Below are 26991 nucleotides of genomic sequence, written 5' to 3' on the forward strand. Positions count from 1 at the left end.
TTAGTCAGTGAGTAACGATGACCGGTTATTGGTTGAAAGAATTTGCCAAAATTTTCCAAAATTGGCCCTTGTATGTAATATATGTTGTATTGTAAACTGCCTGATTTAACTGTTCAATTAGGATCTGATTGCTGCAACATCACTGAACTTTGCTCAACTGTTCCAGATGACAGTCAAAAGGACAGGAATAGCCTCAGAGACTGAATAGAGAGGAGGAGGGGTGTGGTGCCTGTTTGTGTGTGTGTGTGTGTGTGTACAAGTGAGAGAAGAGAGAGACAGAGTGAGTAAGAGAGTGTGTCTGGACGGGTGGGGGATTTGTACCGCATGCTTGTAGATGTCTTTGTGCCAAGGGGTGGAGAAAGGAGGAGAGGGGGCAGGTCTATCCCACATTTACTGCTTGTTGAGACACTGTGCCAGAACACTTTTTTATTATTAAAGAGGGAGAGAGAGAGAGAGAGAGAGGTAGACTGCTATGGCACAAGTTTTGAAGACAGCTCAGAGAAAGTGACCTCCTTGAGGGTTGGGAAAGGCAAGCTGACCCTGCTGGACTCTCTCACTTCTCCTCAGAGCTGTGAGGAACCTTCACCTCCCACATCTACTCCAGAACTCTTGAACAGCCACAACTACTCTGCTACCTCACTAAGGAACACCTGGGGCTTTTTTTTAAGATTCCCTCAATTCTGTGTTTTTTTCCCTGCATCCTACAACACTAGAGGACCTATTTACAATACCAAAGACTGTTTGGCTCTTGTGGACTAATATTGAACTTTTTATTTTGGCTCCAAATAAAAAGCTGCAGTTTTACCAATTTAGAAAACTGTCCACATCCCTCAGCCTATTTGTTTCACTTAATCAGCTTCAGTTTCTTCCAGACGTTTGCAGAGCATCTGAGTCTGTTGTCTTTTCACAGCCTAAGCGTCTCCAAACGGACAGGTTCATAATTGGAGGCTTTGGGAGTAGCGTCTCTCCTGACACCAAGGACACCCAGCAGGAGATTAACACGTGGAGAACAGAGAAAGCGAGCCGTAGAGGATCGAGTGTGCGAGGGCATCAGAGAGCTGTCCACAAGCTGTGATGACTTCTTCAGGATTCTGAGTGGAACCTGAAGAGCTACTGCTGGAGAGGGTGTGATTGTCTGGTAAGAATGGTGCTCTCTTAGTTTTCTCTGCATGACAGCAGCTTCTAAATTGGTGATGCAATCATGCTTTTAGAAATTAAAGCTCTTAAACAGTAGGAAAACTACATCATGTGGAACTTAAAAAATGTTAATCATTCCTTAAATAAGCTGAGACCTTTTTTTGTCTATAAGGAATGTTTTTTGGCACCTTCATTTTTAAGAGCATGTTTCTGGCTCACCACATGCTGAGGCTTAATTCTGAAGATTTTAGCATCGCACTGAACTCTTCAAAATACACTTTTAAACACCTGCTTATGTTCTTCTAAGACTAAGACAGCTTTGACTGTTAAAAAAGAAAGGCTCCTAAATGGCTCTTGGCTTGGATGCACAGTTCCAGAAGACATATTTATAAGTGGAAGTTCTTTAAACAGGTTCTTCTCACTCAAATGTCATTTACAAAGACCCAGTCAAAAAAGTGTTTTTTTTTTCTCTGTGGCATCGCTCTAAAAAATCCTTTGGGCACCTACATTTCTAAGAGTGCAGTAAGAAATCCTGCAGGGGGGATGTGTGTTCCTTTCAGAAGCAAGCACCCAATAAACACATGGCTTCTTATCAGACTGTTCCAGACACCCGCACACACAGGAACAAAGTAGCTGGGGCCAAGCAATGATGTCAATAGTAAACAGGCAGGGGGTTGTTTTCTCAACAGCATTGCAGACTACAACGACAGCAAACCGGCGGGAGTTGGTGGGGGGGCAGATGGAAAGTGAACAGATGATAAGAGGATAGTAACAGGTTGAAAAAACACAGTCTCTAAGACGAATTTCGCAGCATTCACTGGCATAGAAGACCAAGAAAAATTGTAGTTTGTACGTTAAGAGCAGCACTCAACGTGTTTCCTTGCCCTAAAAAATGACAGAAAACCTGTTGAGTCAAACACAGCGGCTTCAGCACCTGCCCACTAGCTTCTACACTCTTAAAGACAGGGGTTCATTTGCAATGGGAATGGTTTTATTTAGGATCCTGAGAGCTCTGCACTTTTAAAAAGAGATGGTTCTTCAAGGGTTCTTTAAAGATAATGGTTCTATATAGAACTATGAACACTCAAAGAAAAAATTGCATAAATAAATTATTGTTTGCATGGTAAAATGGTTCTTTAATGAGCAAAAAGAAGGAAAAATACATTTTTGTTGCTATACAGAACCATATACAGCACATTCTCCATCAATCTGAAAAAAATTCACCACACAAAAAACTAAGCATGAAATGGTTCTATATATAGTTCTATATACAGAACACATGGTTCCGAATACAGCCATAAACAACCCTTGAAGAACCATGTTTTTTAAAGAGAGTGTATAGAACCGTTTCATGCTTAAATTGTTCTCTCCATGGGGAAATGGTCCTTCGGACTGATGGAGAATGTGCTGTATATTGCTCTTTTTTTGGTGCTATATCGAACCATGTGTGGCACATTCTTCATCAATCTGAAGAACCATTACATCATGCAAAAAAATATTTGAGTATGAGAGGGTTTTATTAAACTTCGTTACTAAAGAATGCGTGAAGAACGGCCCTTTTTCAGAGTGTATTAAAGGTATAATTTGAGTCTGTTCCTGAATAACCCCACAGCTCATGAATGAAGCAGGATGAAGGTGCTGTGAGGGACCATGTCATCCCCCAGGAAGCTCTTTCCAGCTGCAGTATTGCACGGGGTGGGGAAGAGACAGCACTGAATCAGGCTTTGTGCACTATGCCAGGGCTCTGTTTGGATAAGGGGGCTTTAGGATGATCACCAGGGCTTATCAGAAACAGTCTCGTCTATACTTGCTGAGTAAGCGTCGGCGGCAGAAGAGCATGCTGCTGGTGATACAGGACAATTGAGGCAGTAATTCAGGACCGTCAACACAAAACAACTCTGGCAAACAAATTGTCATGAAGCCAAGCTACCCTGAGAGAAACCAGCAGAGAATACAGGTTATGGTAACTTTTCTATAATAGGATGTATGATGCATTTCCTCCACCTCTGCAGGTAGACAGTTTAACCAAGGGTAGTAGCAACCAGAGGTGTAAATCTTTAACCTTACAATTACATTTGATTATGATTCTTTAGTACAAGGTTCCGTGCCGAGTGGTGCAACTGTTGTCAGGAGATCCCACATCCCAGGGTGATGCCACAGCTACTTGTGGCTGGGAGACCAAGAGAGCATACTTGGCCTCACTCTCTCTGTGGGTGTAGGATCGCTTGGTGCCACACTAGCCAACCATCTGTTTGATAATGTAACAGAATTGGCAGTTAGCATTCTCCTTCAAGGGCACTGAGCTGAGCAATGACGCTGCGTCAGTGGCAGTTTGGCGATGGATGGCTTTGCGCTTCTCGAAGGAAGCAAGCACTAGCCTCCACCCAGCTTAGTAGCCCAGTCCCAGCTTAGCAGCATCATGTGATAATGGGTGGATTTGAACATAACCAAATTGTACAGAAAACTGAGAAGTGAAAAAAAGGAAATTATTCCCTGCATAGTGAACTCCATAAACGACAAACACGAATTTCAGCATCATTTACATTTTTTGCCGTGATTATTTTTAAAAACACACAGAATGTAAACCAAGGAAAAAGGTTTTCCATAATGTTTTACAAAAAATATTATTCATGCCACATAGCTCACTGAATTATAATAATTGAGCTAATAAATGAGTTCTAATAAACCAGAATCAATGCAGAGACACACCCTTTGTTATATGCATTGATGCATTATTATACTCCAGAACAGAAATGTAATGTATTGACCACTCGGTCCAATCCAAGCATATTTGTTTGTACAGCGCTTAACAAAGCTCATAATGCTTGAAACAGCCTGCTTGAAAAAGCCATTAAAAAGGCTGTTTACACAGTGAAATTAAGTCAGACTTTTAACCCTGCAGTCAGAGCTAATCTGTGTGCAGACAACAGCCCGAGGGCACAGAGGCCGGAGTGTTAAGCTAGAGCTTCATCAGCTGCCACCGGTGTGTGTGGGGTAGCTCAGCTCAGCTCGCTCTAATGAGGGAGGGAAGAATTTGTGGAATGCCATGCTCAGGTTGAAATGAGAGGGACAAGTACAGAGGGGGGAGAGAGAGGGGAGAGCAGACACCTAACAGTTGTGCCCACTCACCCTCTAATTACTCAGTGACACACGGCTGCACTGAAAGACAAACCACAGAGATGGCTGCTCTGTTTACAAGCTTAAGATACATCAAGGCTTAAAAAGCTGATAGCTGTTACAGGTTTGAGGCACAAACACCAAAACCACTTTTTTTCATCTTGGCAGATCAAATAACGAGTGCACTTACATGATTAAGATCCGATAAACCCGATAAAGAAAGAGGAATTTTAGCTCAGTAATCATTTTTCAGTGCATGTACCCTCTTACCTGGATTCCCTTCACATTTCTCAGTCTGCGCATGTGCAAAAGCTGAAGTTGCGGCATTATTCCCTGAATGAAAATTTTAGCTCAAAGATCCTCCCTACTATGTTTCACTTGGAAATAGATCATGATACAGAAAGAAAATGTTATTTCTGCTTCATGTTAACATTAAGAATGGTTTCCTTCCTCCAAGCATTTGCACAATATTGCAGACACTATATGGACAAAAGTATTGGGACACACCTCTTAATCATTGAATTTAGGTATTTCATTTAGTCCCATTGCCACAGGTGTATAAAATCAAACACCTAGCCATGCAGTCTACCCTTACAAACATGTGTGAAAGAATGGGTTGTTCTAAAGAGCTCTTTAAATTCAAGCATGGTACTGTAATAGGGTGCCACTGCTGCAACAAGTCAGTTCGCAAAATTTCTTTTCTCCTAGATATTCCATGACTGTGAGCAACATTACCGAAAAGTGGAAATGTTTCGGAACCACAGCAACTCGGACACAAAGTGCAGACCACTGACTGCTGAGGCGCACGCTGCATTAAAGTCACCAACGCTCTGATGACTCAATAACTGCAGAGGTCCAAGCCTCCTTTTGGCATTAACATCCGCACAAAAACTGTGCGTTTGGAGCTTCATAGCAGAGTTTTCCATGGCTGAGCAGCTGCATGCAAGCCTTGCATCACCAAGCACAATGCCAAGCGTTGGAGGGAGTGTTGTAAAACACACCACCACTGGACTCTGGAACAGCGGAAGCGTATTCTGTGGAGTGGATCATGCTTCTCCATCTGGCAGTCTGATGGATGAGCTTGGGTTTGCTGAATGCCAGGAGAACACTGCCTGCCTGATTGCATTGTGCCAGCTGTAAAGTTTGGTGGAGGAGGTATAATGCTATGGGGTTGTTTTTCAGGGGTTGGCCTTGGCCCCTTAGTACCAGTGAAGGGATATCTTAATGCTTCAGCACAACAAGACATTTTGGACAATTTTATGCTTCCAACTTTGTGGAAACAGTTTGGGGAAGGCCATTTTCTGTTCCAGCATGACTGTACCAAGCGCAGAAAATTAGCTCCATAAGGGCATGGTTGGGCGAGCTTGGTGTGGAAGAACTTGACTGGCCCACATAGAGCCCTCACCTCAACCCCATCAAACACTTTTGGGATGAACTAGAATGGAGATTGTAAGCCAGGCCCTCATGTCCAAAATGGGTGTCGGAGCTCACAAATACTCTTCTGGATGAATGGGCAAAAATTCCCAGACGCACTCCAAAATCTTGTAGAAAGCTTCCCAAAGGAAGTGCCTATGGCTATAGAATGGGATGTCATGAAAGCTCCTGTAGGTGATGTGTAGGTGACCCAATGCTTCTGTCCATATAGCGTACAAAACTCTTATATATTCAACATATGCAAGGCTATTCTTCTGCATGACAGGCTGTCACTGTTATTTGAGAATCAACAGACAGCGAGAATAGCTGGTGATCAATTCACTTTGGTCTGCCAGGACACATCTTGCCTGTGCTTCTGTGTGCATGGGAGTGAGGCAGAAAAGGAGAGAAAAGTTTTCTTTCCTCTGAGGGGGTAATGACAGTGTTTTCCATTGGCAGATGTGTTTTCTCCACTAACTGGGAGACCCTATAATCTTCAGGAAAAGAGACTCAAACACCAGCAGCTCATGCATTTTACTGTGTTTCTGCAGTTGTAGCAGACTCCTGGTACTTAGGGCTGGGGGTTCTCCGCTCAGCATTTAAAACCCTCCTTACTCAGAGTTCATGTTCCACAAACCAAACCACATGTGTCCGCTACCTACACACACACTCCAAGTGTGAGTGAAACCACAGTTGATCCACAGTTAAACACAGGCATTAGCTCATGGTCCACAGTAACTGCTCTGAAAGACCTGACTGGCCAAGGCCCTGTAAGAATCTCTCCACCACTTGGTAGCTCAACCTATCATTATAGTACTGTTACAACAGCAGTCAGGGGCTTCCTTTATGTCTCCCATGAGAAACACGCTTCACGCAAAGGAATTCATTATATTTTCCTTTAAGCAAAGAAGGAGGAAAAACTGTGATGAAGTCAGTATTGGTCAGTATTTTTTTTAAAGCCTCCTACAGAGCGAGAGCGAGAAACTGAAATACAAAAGATGCTCTGTATTTCACCTCAGTTTAATTAAAGATTTGTGTCAGTAAATCTGACCTTGTTCCAAATCAAAAAATAGAAGAAGTGTTATTCCCATCCATCCGGAAAAATGACTGTGCTTTTTTAATAAAGTGTTTGTCAGTGAGGCAAGAGAGACGAAAGCCGTGTATAGTGGGAGAGGCTTCACTGAAGAGCCTTTATCATACCTCTATCACAACCAAGCATTATAGTTGTATTTGTGCACTTAATTTTATTATCATTATCTGACAAACATAAAAAACACAGACATGACACGAGAACATCAAATAAAGCACTGATTGATTTAAACAAGGCTTTAGGCTTTACTGCATGAAAACACACACATATACGGCTTGACTGCAGCTAGCTTGAAGTTCATATGCATAGCAGCATGAAGTCAGTGGCTCACATCTCTTAAGTTATTTTGTCATGGGACTACATATGCTAACCATTGGCCAACAAGCACATCTGCATGCTAATCGGAACAGGCCATCAGTGCACGCCAGTCTTAGAGTCGTGCTCAAAAAGATTCTGGTGCGCTTGGTCAAATGACATGTTTGTTGATTTTCTAAAATCTTGTGTACATTACATAAAAAACTGTGCACTAAAATTTCATATTGTAGCCTGCATCCACAAAACCTTTCATTTTAACGGTGTTTAAAATTTGCATATGACTATACAAAAATGTTCATTGCAAAACAGGCCAAGCGCTGTACTTGTGACTAAAATCACAGTCTCACAAAATAAAGCAAATAGTGAGTGTTTTTCTTGGCACAAATGAAGAGAGTTTACCTCATTCTCGTTAAAGTTGAGCTACAGTATTATATAACATTGTATCAGTGACCGGAAATGTGAAAATAGTTTGGCAGCGTAAGTACGACTGACATTATATAAACAGCTTCGTGAAAACCAATTTCTTCTCTTCACAAGTCTTGTGATCATAAACTCTGAAGACATGAGAGGGAGCTCTGTGAAAGCACAAGAGAGATGATATAAGCTGACAGCCTGATGAACATTTTTAAACTGATCCTGGTTGTGAACTAATGCTGAGGGCAGCTGATCTGTGGTCAGTTTCCTAGATATTTGCAGATATTATTAAAGCCTCAAAATGCCTGTCGGGATGAGGCAACAGACAGAGATGAGAATAAATTGTGGAGATCAATCTCTGTGGTCTTACCAGATCACGTATGGGCACGCATGTATTTGTCATTTTCCAGCAAAGTGACAGGAGTGGTAATGCTGGCCTCAGACAAACCACTTTACCTCTATCTATCCAGTTTTTCTCTCTCCAACTGTTTTTATTGGGTAAGCCTTTCTAAATCTCTGACCATCAGTAGTAATGTTTCCAAATTCCTTTTGTTCTTAACACTGACTGGATGGAGCCTTAATATATCCATGCTGGCTTCACTCCCAGAATTACAGAGTTGTTGAAAAGCAAAAGTACTGAATGCTCCCAGCGCTTCTCTCTGCAGGGTTCTTAACACAGCCTGGGGTCAGCTCAGTCAGCCTTCTGTCCAGTGAGAACAACAAAATTACTGCTGATCCTGGTTCAAGGGCTTAGAAACTGTTCAACACAAGATCTGCTAACTCTCAAGCTCAAGGTTACAACTGGTTCATAGAAGAACCAATTATAGTTTTCAAATGGACCTTTCAATGGATAGAACCCTTTTTATACATTTACCCCACCTCTACGTCCTGGAGTGCAGTGTTTATTAAAGGGGATTTTAATAAAGTATTTTTAGTCAAAACTATCATCACTTAACAAAACTAGGCATCTAGGCACATCCTATCGTAGTTAAAGGGTTATCATGGAAAAGTGATAAAGGTGATAGGCTTCCCATCTCCCCTTGCAATTAAAAGCCCAGATCTTACCCAGATCCTTTCTTGCATTTTACCTGAGGTAAACTTCTGGCTTTACGTGGTTTTATGTGCCAAAAATGGCCATAATTATTTTATATAATACATATTTACATATAATTATTAAGCCCCTCCCATCTCCCCTTCCAGTTAAGGCCTGCATTCTACTTTTTCTTGAGGTCAGCTTTTAACCTATTTGTGGTTTTAAGTGGCCATTAATTTAAAGAGATTTACCAATCTCTTTAATATGAGTGGACGGAGCTAAACCTCTTTAGGCTAAACAGGTGTATATATGCAAATGAACTTGGTTCTCATGACATCAAAAACAACTTTTTGAATTGTTTCAAAAAAGTTGTTGTTTTTACAGTATAGATTCCACATATGGACTGAGCAGTGAATTTCACATTTTGAACTTATTCTTTACATTCGCATATGGAGCCATATGAGAGAGAAGCAGCTTTCCATGGGTTAGAGAAATGCTGCACATCATCACTCTGTATCTACCAGCAGCTTTCCTTTAAAATCCCTAAGAGCAGGGTCTTCATGTTATCCTTCCTCAGGAGCCCATCATTCACCTCCATTCATGGGCCCACATTCTTTTTATTTTCCTAAAAATAAGCTCCTTGGGCAGTCGTGGGCTGGAGGTTAGGGATCCAGCCTCGTGACCGGAAGGTCGCCGGTTCGATCCCCAGAGCCGGCAGCACATGACTGAGGTGTCCTTGAGCAAGACACCTAACTCCCAACTGCTCCCCGGGCGCTGCGGATTGGGCTGCCCACCGCTCCGGGAAAGTGTGCTCACTGCCCCCTAGTGTGTGTGGTGTTTCACTTCATGGATGGGTTAAATGCGGAGGTGAAATTTCCCCATTGTGGGACTAATAACGGCCTCTTAATCTGAAAGCTTAGGGAAAAAATTCGGAATTGATACACCTATATATATATGTGTGTGTGTGTCATGCTATTATATTATTGCATAATATATTCTTTTTGCAACATAACAATATTTATATGGCATTAAATGCTTTGACAGTTTAATCCAGACACCTGAAGCAAGTGTTAGATTTACACTGACTACTGGCTGCATGAATTTGATCAAAGAGTGAGAAATCACACGATGGATCTCAGACTGATCGCTGTATGATTGGGTTGCAAATGTTGGTAATGACTTCTGCACTTTTCATCAAAGTGCCACAAAAAGTGAGCCAGCCTAAACTGCTGGCAGCATCAGACTTTGCATTCTGTCTCTGTGATGTTAAAGCCTGAAGCTGAAGATAGGAAGTGCCATCTGCAAACACTCATTGACATGGCAGGCACCCAGATCAGGCCCACACCAGGACACCCATACAAACAATTTCAGCTGACATCATTAAAAACAGTCCTCATCACCTAGCAACAGGGCTCCACTAGACTTATCTGGTGGCTGTTCACGGTTAAACAAAATGTCAAGACTTAACTGATCTGGAACGCAGCTCATTACATAGAACACTATTAGGGATACACAATGTATCAGTAGCCAATACCATTCTTTTGGAAATGGGAAATGGAGTTATTCATCATATTATATAAGATATATAACTGGGAAAACGCAATTATTATTATTTTGATTTTGGAACTACAGCTGACAAATTGGTACATTTGTGTATGCACACGCATGAGGGTTACTGTAGATTTATATAGAATTTTTTATAGTATAATTTTATTTAGGCTTTCAATTTGTTTAGTTTTAGGTACTGTTAAAGTTTTAACTTCCATATGTGATATTCATTTGTATGTAAAAATGTAACGAGTTTTTATGCTCACGGCACTGCATTTGTACTGTAGTGTGAACTTGTTTTAAAATGCAAAATTAGTACACTCATGAGTTACTGGAATTTTTATTGGCCCCAAATCTTATGGCTGGACCAGAAATTCCATGTGGGCACATCCCTGATTCTTATGGATATCCTAGGAATATGTCAGCCAATGAGTTTACTGGCCTTATACAAACATAAAATAAGGAGAACCTTGCGGTAAAAATGATCCCAAGGTAACTTCAATTGCCGCCTGTAATCTCAGTATCGCCTCTATCTTAAAAAAATATGGCTCAAGTTCACTATTTTGAGCCAATATAAGGGCTCATTGGATTGCTGGCAATCCCATAATCCCCTAAAACTAAATAACCTTCCACCAGCCACGCTCCCCACCCTGTCCTGATAGCTACAAAGGAACATGCTGGCTTGCCAGATCAATTTTCCAGATGAAATCTAATCTGTCATTGGAGACTAGGAGTTGTCATGGCAGTATTTTAAACAGGAACAGCCTGGTACAGATGCTAATGAGCTCACTGGCATCTCTGAGTCAAAGATATTAATGTGACATATCTAGGGCATGGATCTGTGCAGAGTGGGTTAGTTTGGTTAAGCAAGGCTTGTGCAGGCAGGTAATGGTGGAAAACAGTTCGATGTATTCTACAAAAAATGGGAAAATATAATCAAAGACCCCTCAGGGTGGTAAAGGATTTTGAAAAACTTCAAGGAATGTCAGGTACTGTGCCAGGTAGAGGTATATCTATTGTGTGTGAATTGAAACAGTAGACTTTAGATGGTGACATGGTTGGATTTTAGATGGCAACAAGGTGCCCAAAGAGCCGTTTATTAATAATAGAGCTTTTATTAATAAACAATAGCATGGAAAGAGATACATATAAGGTAGTTTTCCCATCTCTCAAATCTGAGTTCTTTGCCTTGAGCTGTATGTACTGCTATTACAAAGCAAATGTTTGTTTGCCTGTTAAAGAATTGTGACTCTCCTTCCTCCCCTTTTCTACTATTTAATCCTTTTCCCCTCCCCTATATGTTTAAAAGCAGCTCCCAGCTTGGTCAGGTGTGTGTTGGTGTTACCATGGAGCTCCCTGCACTTGTCTTGGTGATCTTACTCCTTGCGTGTGGACTTTTCCCTTCAATGGAAGGTAGCGATGGAGTCATGGAGTTCGACAGCAGTGATGAAGGCCCCGAATCTGGGTTCCTTTCTGCCTCACGCACCCGTCGGGCCCCTGAGGACCCTCCTCAGGACAAGTGCTCCTACACCTTCATCGTTCCCCAGCAGAAGGTCACGGGGGCCATCTGTGTCAACTCAAAGGAGCCTGAGGCAGTTCTGGAGAATCGGGTGAACAAGCAGGAGCTGGAACTTCTCAATGCTGAGCTCCATAAGCAAAAGAGGCAGATTGAGACTTTGCAGCAGCTTGTAGAGGTCGATGGTGGCATTGTCAATGAGGTGAAACTATTGCGCAAAGAGTCGCGTAACATGAACTCTCGTGTGACACAACTCTACATGCAGCTACTGCATGAGATCATCCGTAAACGCGACAATGCGCTGGAGCTGTCTCAGTTGGAGAACAAGATTCTTAACCAGACCTCAGAGATGCTGCAGCTCACCAACCGCTACAAGGATCTGGAGCATAAGTATCAGTATTTGGCCTCGCTGGCCAACAACCAGTCAGCCGTCATCGCTCTACTCGAGGCACAATGTCAGAGGGGACCCCCAGTGGTGGCACCAAGGCCGCTCCCCCAGCCCCCGCCACAACCTCAGCCTAGACCCTCTCCACCCATCAGCAAGCCATATCAGCCACCTACTTATAGTCGCAACAACCAGATCACCAATGAGATTCAGAGCGATCAAAATCCCAAAGGGCCACCACCTCCACTACCCACAATGTCAAGTGGCACTCAAAGCCCTTTCACTACTGACAAGCCCTCAGGTGAGTCTCTGCTCTTAGTTACTACAAACTTCCTACTGGAATCTGTTTAGTATACAATAACTGAATATTCAGTTCTTAAACTTCTTCACTTGCCGTACGCTTTGTAGTATCTCATCTTGATCTGATTTGGCTTATGGATCCATGAAAAAAAACTGTCTGTAATTATTGATAATTAACAGCAAATGACATCAGCAAAATAATCTTTACTAATACTTTGCATTAAGATGCCAAAATATCCAGTGACTAAATAAATTATGCACAACACAGTTTATAAGCAATTGGACAGAGACACGTATTTTTGTTCCTTCGGCTTTGTGCTCCAGCACAGTGAATTTAAAATGAATTTCTCATAATAGCGTTAAAGTCCAGAAGCTTTAATTCAAAGTTATACCTCAAGAGCAGAGATGATAACTTACAGGCCTTTGATAAAGTCTTGTGGACAGATGAAATGCATCTCCCATCTCATCTGTGAACATTAGCATGCACCCCTGCCAGTGGAGGTCTCTCTGTTGTCTTTATTGATGTGACTGCATATAAGAGCAGCTGGATGAGTTCAGAATGTACAGAAGAAGTTTACCTGCTCAGATATTATTAATCTTCATTGTGCATGTATTTTACACAAAGAAGACATGACAAAAGGCAAAAATCTCTTGAAAAAAGCAGCAACCAAACACTGCTGCTCTACAGACATGGCAAAGGGTTAAGGTTGCTCGAGGTCACTTAATAAAGGGAAATATTCACAAATTAAACTGATACTCTGCATGTTAACTTCAGAGCCATTGTTTCATTTCAGATTCGATGTGCTGAAATACAGTCAAAACAGCAAAAATACACTGCTGTCCAATAACTAAATAGCAGATGTCTCATTAGGCCTGTCACAACTGTGAAATTAATGCAGATGATTAACTGCCACCTGAATCGTTTTATTCGTTCATTACTACTAAAGCAGGCCCGAATTAGTAGTCTTGCAGGGCCCAAATGCCCAAGGACAACTAATTAACCTTCTGCTACTTACCCTCAAACTTCTCTCTCCCCTGTTAATGTCCAGAGAACAACAACAGCGAAAGCTATTGTTAGTTAATGGAGCTGTTTTTCCCCCTGCAAGAGGTAAAGTTTAGTTTTACCAGTTACGTTCTCTGCACAAATGACACTCCCAATGCTTTATTGTAGTTTTTTGGGGCCTTTTCAGCTATGCTAACATATATCCATAGGCTTGCTGTCCATCAGACAATGTTGACAAGCGCACTTTGAGCTCTGCTTTAAAGAGGAGTTGGACTGCTTTAGAAATGTCACACTGTGTTGGTTTCCGCTCCCACCCACATTTAGCCCAAAATGTTTCTTGGTTGCCCCCAGGCAGTCTAAGTGCAAGATTAAATCTGCAGAGACTATGAAATCAGCTGATTAGCTTTGCTGTTTCCTAGCTGTCAACACATAGTTGCTCCCAAACGACCACAGACACAGTTTGAACACAAATAAACAAACATTACTCACTGCTGCCCTCGAAACACATCACAGCACCAGCCTCCGTAAATGTGTTTTCTGTGACCACATCCGATTGTGAAAACTGTTGAAAACAATTGCAATCACCTCAAAGAATTGTGATCAGGCGTTTACTTAAGAATACCTCTAAGACTGCAGCATAACACTAATTAATACATGGTATTTGGTATGTGGTATACCCTCTTCTAGCTTCTAAAAATCCCCTCTTTAAATGTGCATCTGAAAGTATGCTGTGCATTACCCACACAATTGGCTATCATTAATCACCACTCCTCTGCCACAGCCTATTCATTCTTTCCAACACTCTTGGTAGAAACACGGTCTCCCACACACCCTCACTGAAAAGAGAGCTTTAGCTTCACAATAAAATGACTGTTGAAGTATTTGCTTTGAAATGGACATCATGTGCTCTGGTCAAGTGATGGGCATCCCAAACAAAGCGTATTCAGAAGCACAGCTCTAGTTTGTGTGGACTCCACTTCGTGGGAGGTTGCATCTAGATTAAAGATGGATGGAAAGCCTTTGTGCTTATTGAGAAGTCAAGCTTACCAAATCTTCGCTTGATAAAATATAGCTCCATGTCAGCTAAAGCTTAAGTAAGTGGAAGACCCCTCTAAGGGGCTGATGGGGGATTCATTTGAATGACAATTAGCCATAAGTCCTCATGAGGACTGCATGGTTGTGCAAAATAGTGAGAAAGTAAGGGTGTTACAATAGGATCAGTAATGCAGACGTACTCTTTCTAAAGTCTAATTCTAAGGATTAGAATTATTCCTTAACTACAACTAAACAATAGGCAGAAAATGGAGAAGGTTTTCCTTCCTCTCCCTGGGCAGCTAATACTTACAGGTCTGCAAAATTTGCCAAGGACTGCTGGACGCTGTGTACCACAGGCGGCTATAAACTGAGCAGAGTAGTTTCCTGGCCAGGTCCACCTGCGTCTGACACCCAAAGGTTAGAAAAACGTGATGGAATGACTGAACAAGAAGCAAGCTCTAACAAAGAGGCTACAGAAAGAGAAAAAGGTGGGGACAGACTGGTTTTTGGCTTGGAGAGACTGAAGGAGATGAAGTCAGGTAGGTGTGAAAGAGGTGGTTAAGAAAAACAAGAAGTCTTAGGAAGAGTGGAAGAAGTTAAGAGAGTCTCCTAGACGGGAAATAGGGGTATAACAATGCTTTGAGGCACTGTGATACTGCAATGCAAAAGTGTGACAATGTGCAATAGTGGAGATCATGGAGAACTGACATTCTGTTGATTACTCCAACTGTATTTGTGTAGCTGTGATTGAACACCAACATTTTAGCACCAATCAACAAGTCACTCCAGCACCCGCCACCTCCCAGCTTTAGTGTTGCTAGCAAGTAATCACTTGTTTCCATTTGAATTGTGTTCAAAATTATGTGAGAATATTGAATTGTAAATCAAATAAAATCGTGGGCTGAGTATATGGCTGAGTTATACTGACAGCAGCCACGGGTCAATCAGACACTTTGAGTTTCATCTGAGGCAATCAAATTCTGAGCATGAGAGAGTGAGAGGCAGTCAAAGACAAACAGCCTGCTGAAAGACCTGTGGATGCCTGGACGGCTGATGTGTCGCTCTGCTTCTTTCTGCTCCTGTCTCTCAACAAAAGTTCCCTTGATCTGATTCTTATTTTCAACCGCAGTATGTAACCTCCTCTGTTTCTGAGCCCATGCCAGCTCAGCATTGCAGGCTTGCTTCTCCAGTGCGTTTTCTTTTTCCCCTCCGTCATTGAACGTTCACTTTTATTGCTTTTGAAATCTGAACTGTTTCATTTTGCTTATACCTTTTGCAACAGATACTGTCCCAAAGCAGCAACAGCAGGAAAACATATGCAGCTTAACAATGAGAAACACATACTCATGCACGCTAGAAGTTATGTACATGTTGGCCTGTTTCACACATATTATTAATGCATGATGTGAGTGGCTTGGGATATCTGCATTTCATATACATGCCTATGTTAACAGATCAGAGCATCCACAAAGGCTGCACAAATAGTGTGTCCCAGCAGCGGCACGGCATCTAGAAAACAGATGTCAAACTTTGAAAACCACTAAAAATGAAACAAGAACACAAGTCTGCAAACAAATCCAGGTTAAACATGTCGTGCTACATAAAATGAATGCTTAATCACAGGCTGCGAGCGGCAGAGCATGATGCGGTGAGAGGAGACAACACATTTATGAGGAACGCCTAGTTTCTACTGTCGACGGCTTGCATCCCGTCAGTTTGCCATTCTACCTCACTACACATCCATGAAATAGAGGAGAAGAAAGATCTTTACAGGAAAAAAGTGGGAGAGAAACTGCCAGGGTGCAAGTAAACAGATACAACCAAGCTGCCCAACATCAGATTAGTATAACGTTATTTAGACTCCATCCATCCATCCATCCATCCATCCATCCATCCATCCATCCATCCATCCATCCATCCATCCATTTTCTAAGCCGCTTCTCCCTCAGGGTCACAGGGGGGTGCTGGAGCCTATCCCAGCGGTTGTCGGGCGGAAGGCAGGATACACCCTGGACAGGTCGCCAGTCCATCGCAGGTTATTTAGACTACTGATGTTAAACGTGGAACATAACCTGCTGTACATGCTACTAAATCAGTTTCCCAAAGCCACAGCTGGACTGCTCTATCAGTATGGCAGTTGTTTTTTGATAGGTCCATGGTTCGTTTAGATTCTGACTAGAGGTTTTGTGATGCGATGCAATACTACATTTTGATGATCACATGCTGTTAGGAGACAGTGTAACAATTGCCTCAAAGCATTTGAAAAATATTCATAACTACTAATAAAATATCAATGCAAGAAGAAAAATACGGAAAGTCTGACAAAGGGAGCAAAAAATGAACAGATATTTATGAGTAGGAGACAGCAGTGTCATAATGCGTCCTGATATTGCACGATATGATGTTGCACAAACTGTGCCATTGTGTACTGGCTGAAATTGGACAGCTACAGAGACACTGGAAAGATATTTTTCTGTTCTCAGTGTTGCCTCAACTACCTTATGTGGGTATATCACCGCTGCTGCTGCGTCGGTTTGTCCGGTTTGTGGTAGCTTGTTAGTCCATTCACAGGTGGATGGATTTCGTAACTCAAGCCTTATCCCACACAGAAAACACATCAAATATTTCTTCTGGCAATTGTGGAAGATAAAACACGTTTTCATGTTTTCTGTGTATATTAACTCATGATTCGGAATCTTTACTGATATATTAATATTGGTCCAAAGAAGAATCGACTCTGAGAACAGCTCATACAGAACAAAAGCACAAACAGAACAATAAACCCATGAGGAGGTCACCACTAACCACACACTTCACACTACTGGTGACCCCCCGATCCCCCATGCACAAACACCCCCGATACAGAATAACACACATCACACATCTTTTAACTAACAGACGACAATATAAATTACATAAACAGCTTTTTTTTCTTTTAACTGGGTCAAACGTGTCCCATACTGTGCATGCTGTCATGGCCATCACTACAATATATACCTTATTTGCAGTTACACATGACACACGCCAGCCTCCACCCTCCCACCCATAAGTATTTATGAAACGCCTTCATAAAAGCACTGATCCACGAAGCAATGCCCATTCCGTCTTGTACCAAATATATCTGTAAGAACACGTTTATCAAATGAATTATTATTTTAACCACTAGCTGGAAAAAAATGTGACGACTATGCTTTTTTTGCCCTCCTAATGACTTGTCTTTGGCAAGCGCCTGCATTGAGGTAGCTACCCCCCCTCACTGTAAAAGCTACTAAGACCACTTAGACTCATGCAAGGAGAGAGTTTAAAATGCTGACACACAGATGTCTAAGAGTGAAACTAAGCAGGGCTCCAAGATAATAAGCCAGCTAACTCAGAATGGCCTGCACCCAGTTAGCTTGATGAATACAGTCCCTAAAAGCACAGTAGGCTCCAACACTTCACATTAGAAAATCAACAGAACACATTTCCCAAGAAACTTAATTTAATAATGTAATGATGATCATAAGACACTGATCATACGCCTGTAAAACTACTGTTTAAAACTATGCCACAAAAACAACAGCTTATTTATAGATTCAGTATAGTTCCCTCAGGCCCTATATGCACAAAGACGGAAAGTTGACGTATTAAGACAGTGACTTAGTGGAAACAACAGTAATATGAGTAATGAGTGGTGTTTAGGGTATTTCCATAAGAAGAGGTATTGGAATGTTGTATCATGTCCAAATTTGCTTGAGGAGAGAGGTTACTGGGTTGAGTTACTAAGGGTCATCAAAGCATTATGCACTCTCAGAAAAAAAGGTTCTCAACTGTCACTGGGGTGGTACCCTCAAAGGTACATCTCAGTACCTTTAACCAGGGAACATAACTGCACCATAATCCATTGAAAAAATATTTTCTAAGACTCCACAAAACCCGTCTCATCTCCAGGCTTTTTGCTTTACTGTTCTGTTTTAAAACATTGTTATGAAAAGCTACAAATACTTTCCACCTGGGAAAAACTTATTGAAGGTACACAATTAGACCTTAAAACCACTGTTACATCTTTTAGGGTCCCTTTACATTGATAGTAACCTGAATGTTAGTAAGTGGAATTCTGTGAAGCTGCTTTGTGACAATATTAGCTGTAAAAAGAGCTATAAAAATGAATTTGATTTGATTTGAATGAATGAAAAATGTACCTGCATGGCACCTTTATTTTCAGCAGGGTGAATGGAAAAGCCAGCCAGACTGAGTGGTTAGACCACCACTACCTCAACTCAGCTTAAAGCTAACATCAAATGGAAAGTGTAACACATTTCCTTTTTGCACCATCATATAAAGGACTCTGAATCTGAATCTGAATATTTCTGAATAAAGCACTGAGGGTCTCTGAGCTAGCTGAGCATTTCACTTGATGACAGGTGGGGTGGAAGGAGGGAGAGGCGAAACATGATGTTAGATATTATTTTTACCTGCATGCCTGCTGGTGCATGGTGATGTAAAACATGGCATTTTCAAAGAGAGTAAAAATCAAAACAAACAAACAAAAATGTCTTTTAAATGGTACAGTATGATAACTTAATACTATTTGAATTTTAATGTAAGTTAAAGAGACTTTTCCGAGCAATTTTGGAAATTTTGTTTTATTTGGACAATAAATTCTATATATTTTTTGCTGAATATATATGATATGATTAATAGATAGAAAAGTTATATACAGGGAAACCAGGATTACTGTTAATTGATTATTAGTAGAATTTATATCTGAATTTATACTTTTATTAGGTCATCAGGCTTTTTGGTTTTCACACTCTTTAAATGTGCTTATAGGCTATGGACCTTGGATGGAGATTTTAATGATTTCAAGGGACCCGCATGTCACGTTTGAGATATAACACTACATTGGGTTCTGGTTTGCTCATTGTAAACGAATGCCAAGAGCATATCTTTCAATGACATGCCATAGAGCTACAGAGAAACAAGGAGTCTGCGTTAGACATACACCATTGGCAAAAACATCTACTCTAGAGCAGTGAGCTTTGATTGTGTTGGGGAGCCATTCTGAAGGCTAGGATTAAATCTTGGTCACCTCTTCTTCCTGTGCTTCTGCTTTAGAAAAATATAGAAGTTGGAGCCATTTTTGACACATCCTCATAAAAACCCTATGCTGCACCCAGGGAGCTCTGGAAGTACCTGCTAATCTAGTCGCTACTGATGCATTATTTAGCAATCAGGGCCCTCTTTGGCTTCCATGCCAGTGTTGTGCTTGGCCTTCAAACCACAGGCAATCTCCCAGGCCAGAAAAAGCAGCCAAAGTCAATGTAGGTTTGGTGCTGAGAGTTTTTCCAGCTGAGAAGAGGAACAAGGGCTCCTGTGACAGTAGATCACTAAGGGCAGCTCAGTGGAATTGGAGAGCACCTCTTACACTCCTGCAACAGTGATCCCACCGCAGAAATGTGGGCCTGAGGGGATCCCACAGCAAGTAGTGAGTCACAAAGTTGAGAACACATAAGGAGTGCAGAAGTAGAAACATTAGGTGTAAATGTTTAAAAGTTATAAAAAGAATTTTTGCATTAGGCTTTCATGCCAAGAGAAGATGCACTGTGGTGAGCTTGGAGTTTAAGGCTTCAATTGTTTTGCTGTCTAAACTCATTTTCTTTTAGGTCCTTGGAAGGACTGTCTAGAGGCTCTGGATGGCGGCCACATGAACAGTGGCATGTTCTTGGTAAGGCCTGAAAATACCAACAAGTTGATGCAGGTGTGGTGTGACCAAAGACAAGATCCTGGCGGCTGGACAGTCATCCAAAGACGCATGGACGGCTCAGTCAACTTCTTCAGGAACTGGGAGACTTATAAGGTGAGAGCAAAAAGGGAAGTACTATATCTCTCAGCCACACTGGTTTTACAGAATTCATGAGTTTATATCACTTTCACTCATCAGTGTTCTCTCACTACAGCACCCAGCAAGCAACCAAGTTAGCATTACTGTAACTTTCATCGATCAATGAACAAAGTCTTGTAGAAAGCAGGGATTCTATCTTTGTTCAGCACAAAGTGGACACCATCAACAAGTTTTTACCTTTTCAGCCAGATAAAAGAAGCAAAACTGTATCAACTCTCTAGACAACCAGCTTCCTTGCTAACGTTAGCCTGGTGTAATCCTCCTCAGACGAGTCATTTCTGTCATTTGATCCACCCATTCTGTCTATTGCAATGATGAGCTGAAGCCCTACAACTTTAGGGCAGCCAGGTACTCAGCCTTCTAGCAGTAATGTTAGCCATCTTCCTTCCTTCCTTCCTTCTGCACTGATGAGCTAACAAAAAAAAGAAAAATTGATTTTGCCCCTAAACATCTACCCTACAGCTGTTTTAGTTTTTCCAAAAGTTTGAATTTTTAAGTTTGAATTTTTTTGCATTTTGTACTTTTTGTTCCTTGTTGCACCGTCTTGTTCCTGGAGGAACGTCATTTCACTCAATTGTGTCCTTGTACATAGATGGAGTGACAAAGCCTCTTGACTTGACTTGAGTTCCTCCCACCTTCAACATACTTCAAGGGGTTTTCCTAGTCTTTAAGCCAGAAAATCTCACTCTAGAAACTACTGCAGCATGGCTACAAGTTTCAACTAAGCATGTTTACAACAAATGTAGAGATTTTTCATTTTGCCCAGTGTTTTTTTAAGTAGTATTATCTTCATGAACTTTCATAAGCACTTCAGCTCAATCAAAAACTTAACACTCAAATACTGAACCGATGACAAAGAAAAAACTGACTTAAATCATCTTTCATGTACCTTAAACTTAAGGGCTCAATGAGTATAAAGACTTTAAATTCATACTCTGATTGATGACAGCAGCTTGCTGGTATTATGACCTCAGTCAATGTCTCATGACCAATAGCTTCTGGCTATAATATCCTACAAGAGCCGGGCCAGAGATTACGCAGTGTGCAGTCTTCAAACTGAATGAAGGCTTAATGGAGAACATATGCTGGGCACAAAGCATCAAATGAGACACGAATGACTCAATGCAAATGGCAAACCTATTCTTAAGTACATTACAATGATTAATGCATAGAAAGGGAAGATTTGTTAAAAGCTCTTTGATATGGAAGGACCAGGAAGTCTCTTGGAAAAGCACTAACCCTAACATTAGGATGACAATGACTGTTTAGTAGAATTTGTATTTGTGATTTAGACAATTTTCAAGAGCTTTTTCTGAATACTTTCCAAGTTCAAAACAAACCAGGTCTTAGTAATTGCCAATGCACCCCTAAACACACGGGAAACAGAAAGTGTACAGCGGCCGGAGAGAGTTTTCCACTGATGCAAAGCATTTGTTTTCTAAAGAAAACCACATCAGAGAGTGAGAGAAAGGTTGAATGTCTACAATGCATCTTGAATCACGCCATCTTTACAGAAACACAGATAATATATATTATCTGTGTATATAATATATATATATATATCTCAAGACATTAAAAGTGTTCATTAGAAACAGTGTACTTGCCTATAACATCATTTTGCTGCTTCTTTTATTGACACCATTAAAAACCAATACATTATGTTGAACTTTATGTGAGATTTATGCCTCTTTCTCTTTCTAACAGCAAGGCTTTGGGAACATTGATGGAGAGTACTGGCTAGGGCTGGAGAACATTTACTGGTTGACTAGCCAGGGCAACTACAAGCTACTGGTGACCTTGGAGGACTGGTCTGGGCGCAAAACATTTGCTGAATATGCCAGCTTCAGACTGGAACCTGAGGCTGACTTCTACAAGCTAAGAGTGGGTCATTACCATGGCAATGCGGGTGACTCACTCACCTGGCATAATGGCAAACAGTTCACCACACTGGACAGAGATCATGATGCATACACAGGTAGGTAATAAATAATATAGCACTGAGCAAAAAGTGAAAGACCACCAGGGCCTTTGATTATTTAACTTTGTCAAAATGGTCATTATGTTAATTCACTTTACAGTGTCAGAAAAAAGGTGAATATACACTGCTCAAAAAAATAAAGGAAACACTTAAACAACACAATATAACTAAGTAAAGTAAATGTGAAATCAAACTGTCCACTTAGGAAGCAACACTGATTGACAATCAATTTCACAGCTGTTGTGCAAATGGAATAAACAACAGGTGGAAATTACTCGCGATTAGCAGTGGGGACCACAGACCACTTCTCAGTACCTTGCTGCTTTCTGGCTGATGTTTTGGTCACTTTTGAATGTTGGTGCTGCTTTCACACTCGTGGTAGCAGGAGACGGACTCTACAACCCACACAAGTGGCTCAGGTAGTGCAGCTCATCCAGGATGGTACATCAATGTGAGCTGTGGCAAGAAGGTTTGCTGTGTCTGTCAGCGTAGTGTCCAGAGGCTGGAGGCGCCACCAGGAGACAGGCCAGTACACCAGGAGATGTGGAGGAGGCCGTAGGAGGGCAACAACCCAGCAGCAGGACCGCAACCTCTGCCTTTGTGCAAGGAGGAACAGGAGGAGCTGCCAGAGCCCTGCAAAAGGACCTCCAGCAGGCCACGAATGTGCATGTGTCTGCACAAATGGTTAGACACCGACTCCATGAGGATGGTATGAGGGCCCGACGTCCACAGATGGGGGTTGTGCTCACAGCCCAACACCGTGCAGGTCGCTTGGCATTTGCCAGAGAACACCAGGATTGGCAAATTCCCCACTGGCGCCCTGTGACCTTCACAGATGAAAGCAGGTTCACACTGAGCACATGTGACAGACGTGACAGAGTCTGGAGACGCAGTGGAGAGCGATCTGCTGCCTGCAACATCCTTCAGCATGACCGGTTTGGCAGTGGGTCAGTAATGGTGTGGGGTGGCATTTCTTTGGAGGGCCGCACAGCCTCCATGTGCTCGCCAGAGGTAGCCTGACTGCCATTAGGTACCGAGATGAGATCTTCAGACCCCTTGTGAGACCATATGCTGGTGTGGTTGGCCCTGGGTTCCTCCTAATGCAGGACAATGCTGGACCTCATGTGGCTGGAGTGTGTCAGCAGTTCCTGCAAGATGAAGGCATTGAAGCTATGGACTGGCCCGCCTGTTCCCCAGACCTGAATCTGATTGAGCACATCTGGGACATCATGTCTCGCTCCATCCACCAACGCCACGTTGCACCACAGACCGTCCAGGAGTTGGCGGATGCTTTAGTCCAGGTCTGGGAGGAGATCCCTCAGGAGACCATCCGCCACCTCATCAGGAGCTGCCCAGGCGTTGTAGGGAGGTCATACAGGCACGTGGAGGCCACATACAATACTGAGCCTCATTTTGACTTGTTTTAAGGACATTACGTCAAAGTTGGATCAGCCTGTCGTGTGTTTTTCCACTTTAATTTTGTGTGTGACTCCAAATCCAGGCCTCCATTGGTTAATAAATCTGATTTCCATTGATGATGTTTGTGATTTTGTTGTCAGCACATTCAACTTTGTACAGAACAAAGTCTTCAATGAGAATATCATTCATTCAGATCTAGGATGTGTTATTTGAGTGTTCCCTTTATTTTTTTGAGCAGTGTATAATTAACACAAAATTACACAAAAACATAGAACATTAAGTGAATGTCAGTTTAACCAGTATTTAATTTGTTTCCTGCGTACTTTTTGGCACCCAACTGCCACTTAAATTCTTATATCCCTCCAATCTTTAAACCAACAAGTTACAGCTGTGTCCTCCAAAAAAGTATTCTAAGTGGCATCACTGTTACCTTTCAACAAGACACAAATAAACCCAAACATGCCTTAGCTGTTTCTTTGTCATGTGCATCTAAAATAGCTTAACGAGATATTTGTAAGGATATTAGATATCAAAGGTGGAAAGGTGAAAGGGAAGGGGAAATTTAAAGGAAAATGATTGAAAAAATTTTTTTCCCAGAAATAAATTTAAAGATTTATGAAAAAATACAGAGAAAATTAGACTCCTAACAACTGCGTGAGACATGGTAGACAACCAAAACTGTCATCATCAATTAAACAGTACTTAAAGCTTTCATCTTTGAGAGGGGAAAAAAATCAAGCTTCACATTTTTGCTTCAGATCTGAAATAATTCATTGGGTCTTCATGTCCAGTGCAAGAAGACAACTCTCTATTATAGGTCTGAAAGGACGTGTAGCTGTCAAGAAGTCACCATTGAACATCCGAGATATGGAGTAAGGGTACAGACTGATGAGTCTATACATTTTAAAGCTTTTAAAGCTTTTTTAAAGTTAATAAATGAAAGGATGGTCTCTCTGACTTCTGCACAGTACCAAAGGTCTTATGAAAGCATTTTAGTGTCTGAAGAGAAACTAGAGACAATCACAAGGTGTAATCTAAACAAGTAAAGGTGTCTTAGTTTCATGAGACCTTAAGGACCAGCAGCACAGGATCTGCTGATGTGGCTAAGAGAGATAGGAAACTAACCATAAGACAGCAGGACAGGTTTAATTTACACAATGTTAAATACTGGCTATAGACATTCATTCACTCTTAGCTACGTTCGCATTTGATTGAACCTTAAGGTCCCTACGTAAAGACAAAACCTAAATAATTTACATGCTTACTGGTCATCTGTAGTAATTTGCAACCTTGATGTTCTGTTAGGAAACTGTGCCCACTATCAAAAGGGAGGCTGGTGGTATAACGCCTGTGCTCACTCAAACCTGAACGGTGTGTGGTACCGGGGAGGACACTACCGCAGCCGCTACCAGGATGGAGTATACTGGGCAGAGTTCAGAGGAGGAGCCTATTCTCTAAAGAAAGTAGTTATGATGATCCGGCCCAACCCCAACACCTTTCATTAAGTGGGTCACGGATGTTGGAGGGGACCACGAAAAGTATCCTTTTGTGCAATTCTGATCAGTATCACAAATATGTAGACGAGCTTAAGAAGTCAGGCAGAAAAAGGATAAGGAACTGATGGCAAAGGCAACTTTCATATGACAAACGGGACACCTTGACTACAAAGGAATTACCCTTAGTTTCTTGAGAAACGGTTGGTCTCTCTGTTCTGTTTGTCATAATAGTTTCCACTCTAGTCATTTGGAGGAAAAATGTTAGTGTCCTCACACAATTCTGCCTTTTATTCACCAAAAGAACAAAAGCTTGACTTCATCTAGCCTGTACAGTTGTGCTGTTCATCTATAGATTCATCTATTTGAGTGGGCATATCAAACATGAAATAAGGAATTTATGCTTTCAAAGAAATGTACCATGTGACATAAGACACAGGACACATAATCCAGTGGCAAGACTCTTTACGTTTGTTTAAAGCAAAAGAAAATGTTGCCTGGTGAGATAAATGGCTCATTATTTATTTCAGGGATTGCAATTTTATTGCCTGGTTTCTTGAAATAGTGTATTTGAGTTATGGATAGATACACTGCAATACTGTAGAACAATTTAGCAGCTAACATATAGGTCCATTATAATTATATAATCTCAATTTTAGTCTGATCAAGCCATAGAAGAAGAAGCTAGGAGGGACAGGCATAGAACCACAAGCACGTCTACAGCAGCTGGTCAGAAAACTAAAGAACTCAGCTTCAACAGATGTTGCCTAAACGTTAGTATAACAGTTTGAGTAATTAAGGCCTTCAGGCTTGCAGTGAGCTGCACCATATATCTAGTACATATCTGGCCTTTCTTAAAGATTTAAAGTAAAAAAAACAAGAACAAATCCAAACCACAACAATAAAGTACCAATGTAACCTAAAACTGACCAGGCAAACACAAAGAATCTCATTTTAGTATTACTGCTGTATAAACGTAGCATTAGATCAGATATCTAACACATTAAAGTGTTAGTGTTAGACTACATTAAAGTTACAGGAAAAGGAAAAAAGTTTTCTACTGATGATTTCAGTTCAAGTTACAGGCATGTCTTTATACAAAATAAATACCAGTATTAAAATCAGGTATTCTGCAATGTGTTGATTCTAGATTTCACCAAACTTCCAGGTTTGGTGTAACTGTAAGTACTGTATAAATGAAAATGTTGGAAATCAACGGAAGACCCAACACATTTCTGTACATATAATAATTTTGTTGAAAATATTTTTAATGCAAATGTAACAAATGCATCCTGTAACATTAAACTGGTGCAATAAAATGTACAGCTACAAGTATCCAGATCTGATGTTTTGCAAACGGTAACTGTTACAGAAGTGACATCCTGCTGCTTGTTGATATTTTAGGGTTATGTGTAGCAGAAATGGACAGTCCACAATATTAAAATAAGATTTTTTTTTACTACCTGCTTGATAAGTCACAGTTTTGACAAAGTCACATTGTTGATCAACCAAGCATTTTTAACATATTGCAAGGCATACAGTAATTGCAATATAAAGCAGCTTGATTCAGTACCAGTATATGCAGGGTTGCCCTAACTGAGAATGATTATTTGCACACTATTCCATCCTCCATTCCCAGTGTGATTAACAAAGATATGAGTAAAGATATGATAAAGTTTGTCAGTGTAATGGATGAAAAGTAGTACTGCAGTAGAATCAGTCCTCTAATGACATATGAAGAGTGACAGGGTGTTAAACCTTAGGCATGCCGGAGCCCCTTCCTGTCCCAGCAGCAGAAACTTACTCTCGTCTGCCTGCTGCTGAGAGACTTCCCGAAAGTGATGCTGGGGAAAAAATAAAAGAGCGGAATACCAGCGTCCCCTAAAATAAAGGCCAGGTGCATGTCACATA

The 26991-nt window shown here is 41.3% G+C and overlaps 2 protein-coding genes across 4 annotated transcripts in view; one reads left to right on the forward strand and one right to left on the reverse strand.

Annotated features, from left to right (window-relative positions):
• The window catches only part of ralgps1 (Ral GEF with PH domain and SH3 binding motif 1), a 154771-nt gene that overhangs the window by 66358 nt on the left and 61422 nt on the right, over positions 1–26991 (reverse strand). The gene's annotated exons all lie outside the window — the stretch shown is intronic.
• Positions 370–26415, forward strand: angptl2b (angiopoietin-like 2b). Of its 2 annotated transcripts, none has more exons than XM_037536185.1 (5): positions 370–1138; positions 11377–12269; positions 19952–20145; positions 21895–22165; positions 24893–26415. In XM_037536185.1, exons 2-5 carry the CDS (start codon positions 11414–11416, stop codon positions 25090–25092), a joined length of 1521 nt encoding a protein of 506 aa, XP_037392082.1. In that variant the 5' UTR covers positions 370–1138; positions 11377–11413; the 3' UTR covers positions 25093–26415. The 2 variants fall into 2 exon arrangements, with proteins under 2 accessions (XP_037392082.1, XP_037392081.1); XM_037536184.1 differs by having other exon boundaries at positions 374–1138; positions 11380–12269.

This window comes from Pygocentrus nattereri, chromosome 29 (assembly GCF_015220715.1).
Source record: "Pygocentrus nattereri isolate fPygNat1 chromosome 29, fPygNat1.pri, whole genome shotgun sequence".
NCBI lineage: Eukaryota > Metazoa > Chordata > Actinopteri > Characiformes > Serrasalmidae > Pygocentrus > Pygocentrus nattereri.

Coding starts and splice junctions, on each gene's coding strand:
- angptl2b (XM_037536185.1), top strand. CDS start 11,414: ATGGAGCTCCCTGCACTTGTCTTGGTGATCTTACTCCTTGCGTGTGGA. Junction 20,146..21,894: donor GGAACTGGGAGACTTATAAG/GTGAGAGCAAAA, acceptor TCTTTCTAACAG/CAAGGCTTTGGGAACATTGA. Junction 22,166..24,892: donor AGATCATGATGCATACACAG/GTAGGTAATAAA, acceptor ATGTTCTGTTAG/GAAACTGTGCCCACTATCAA.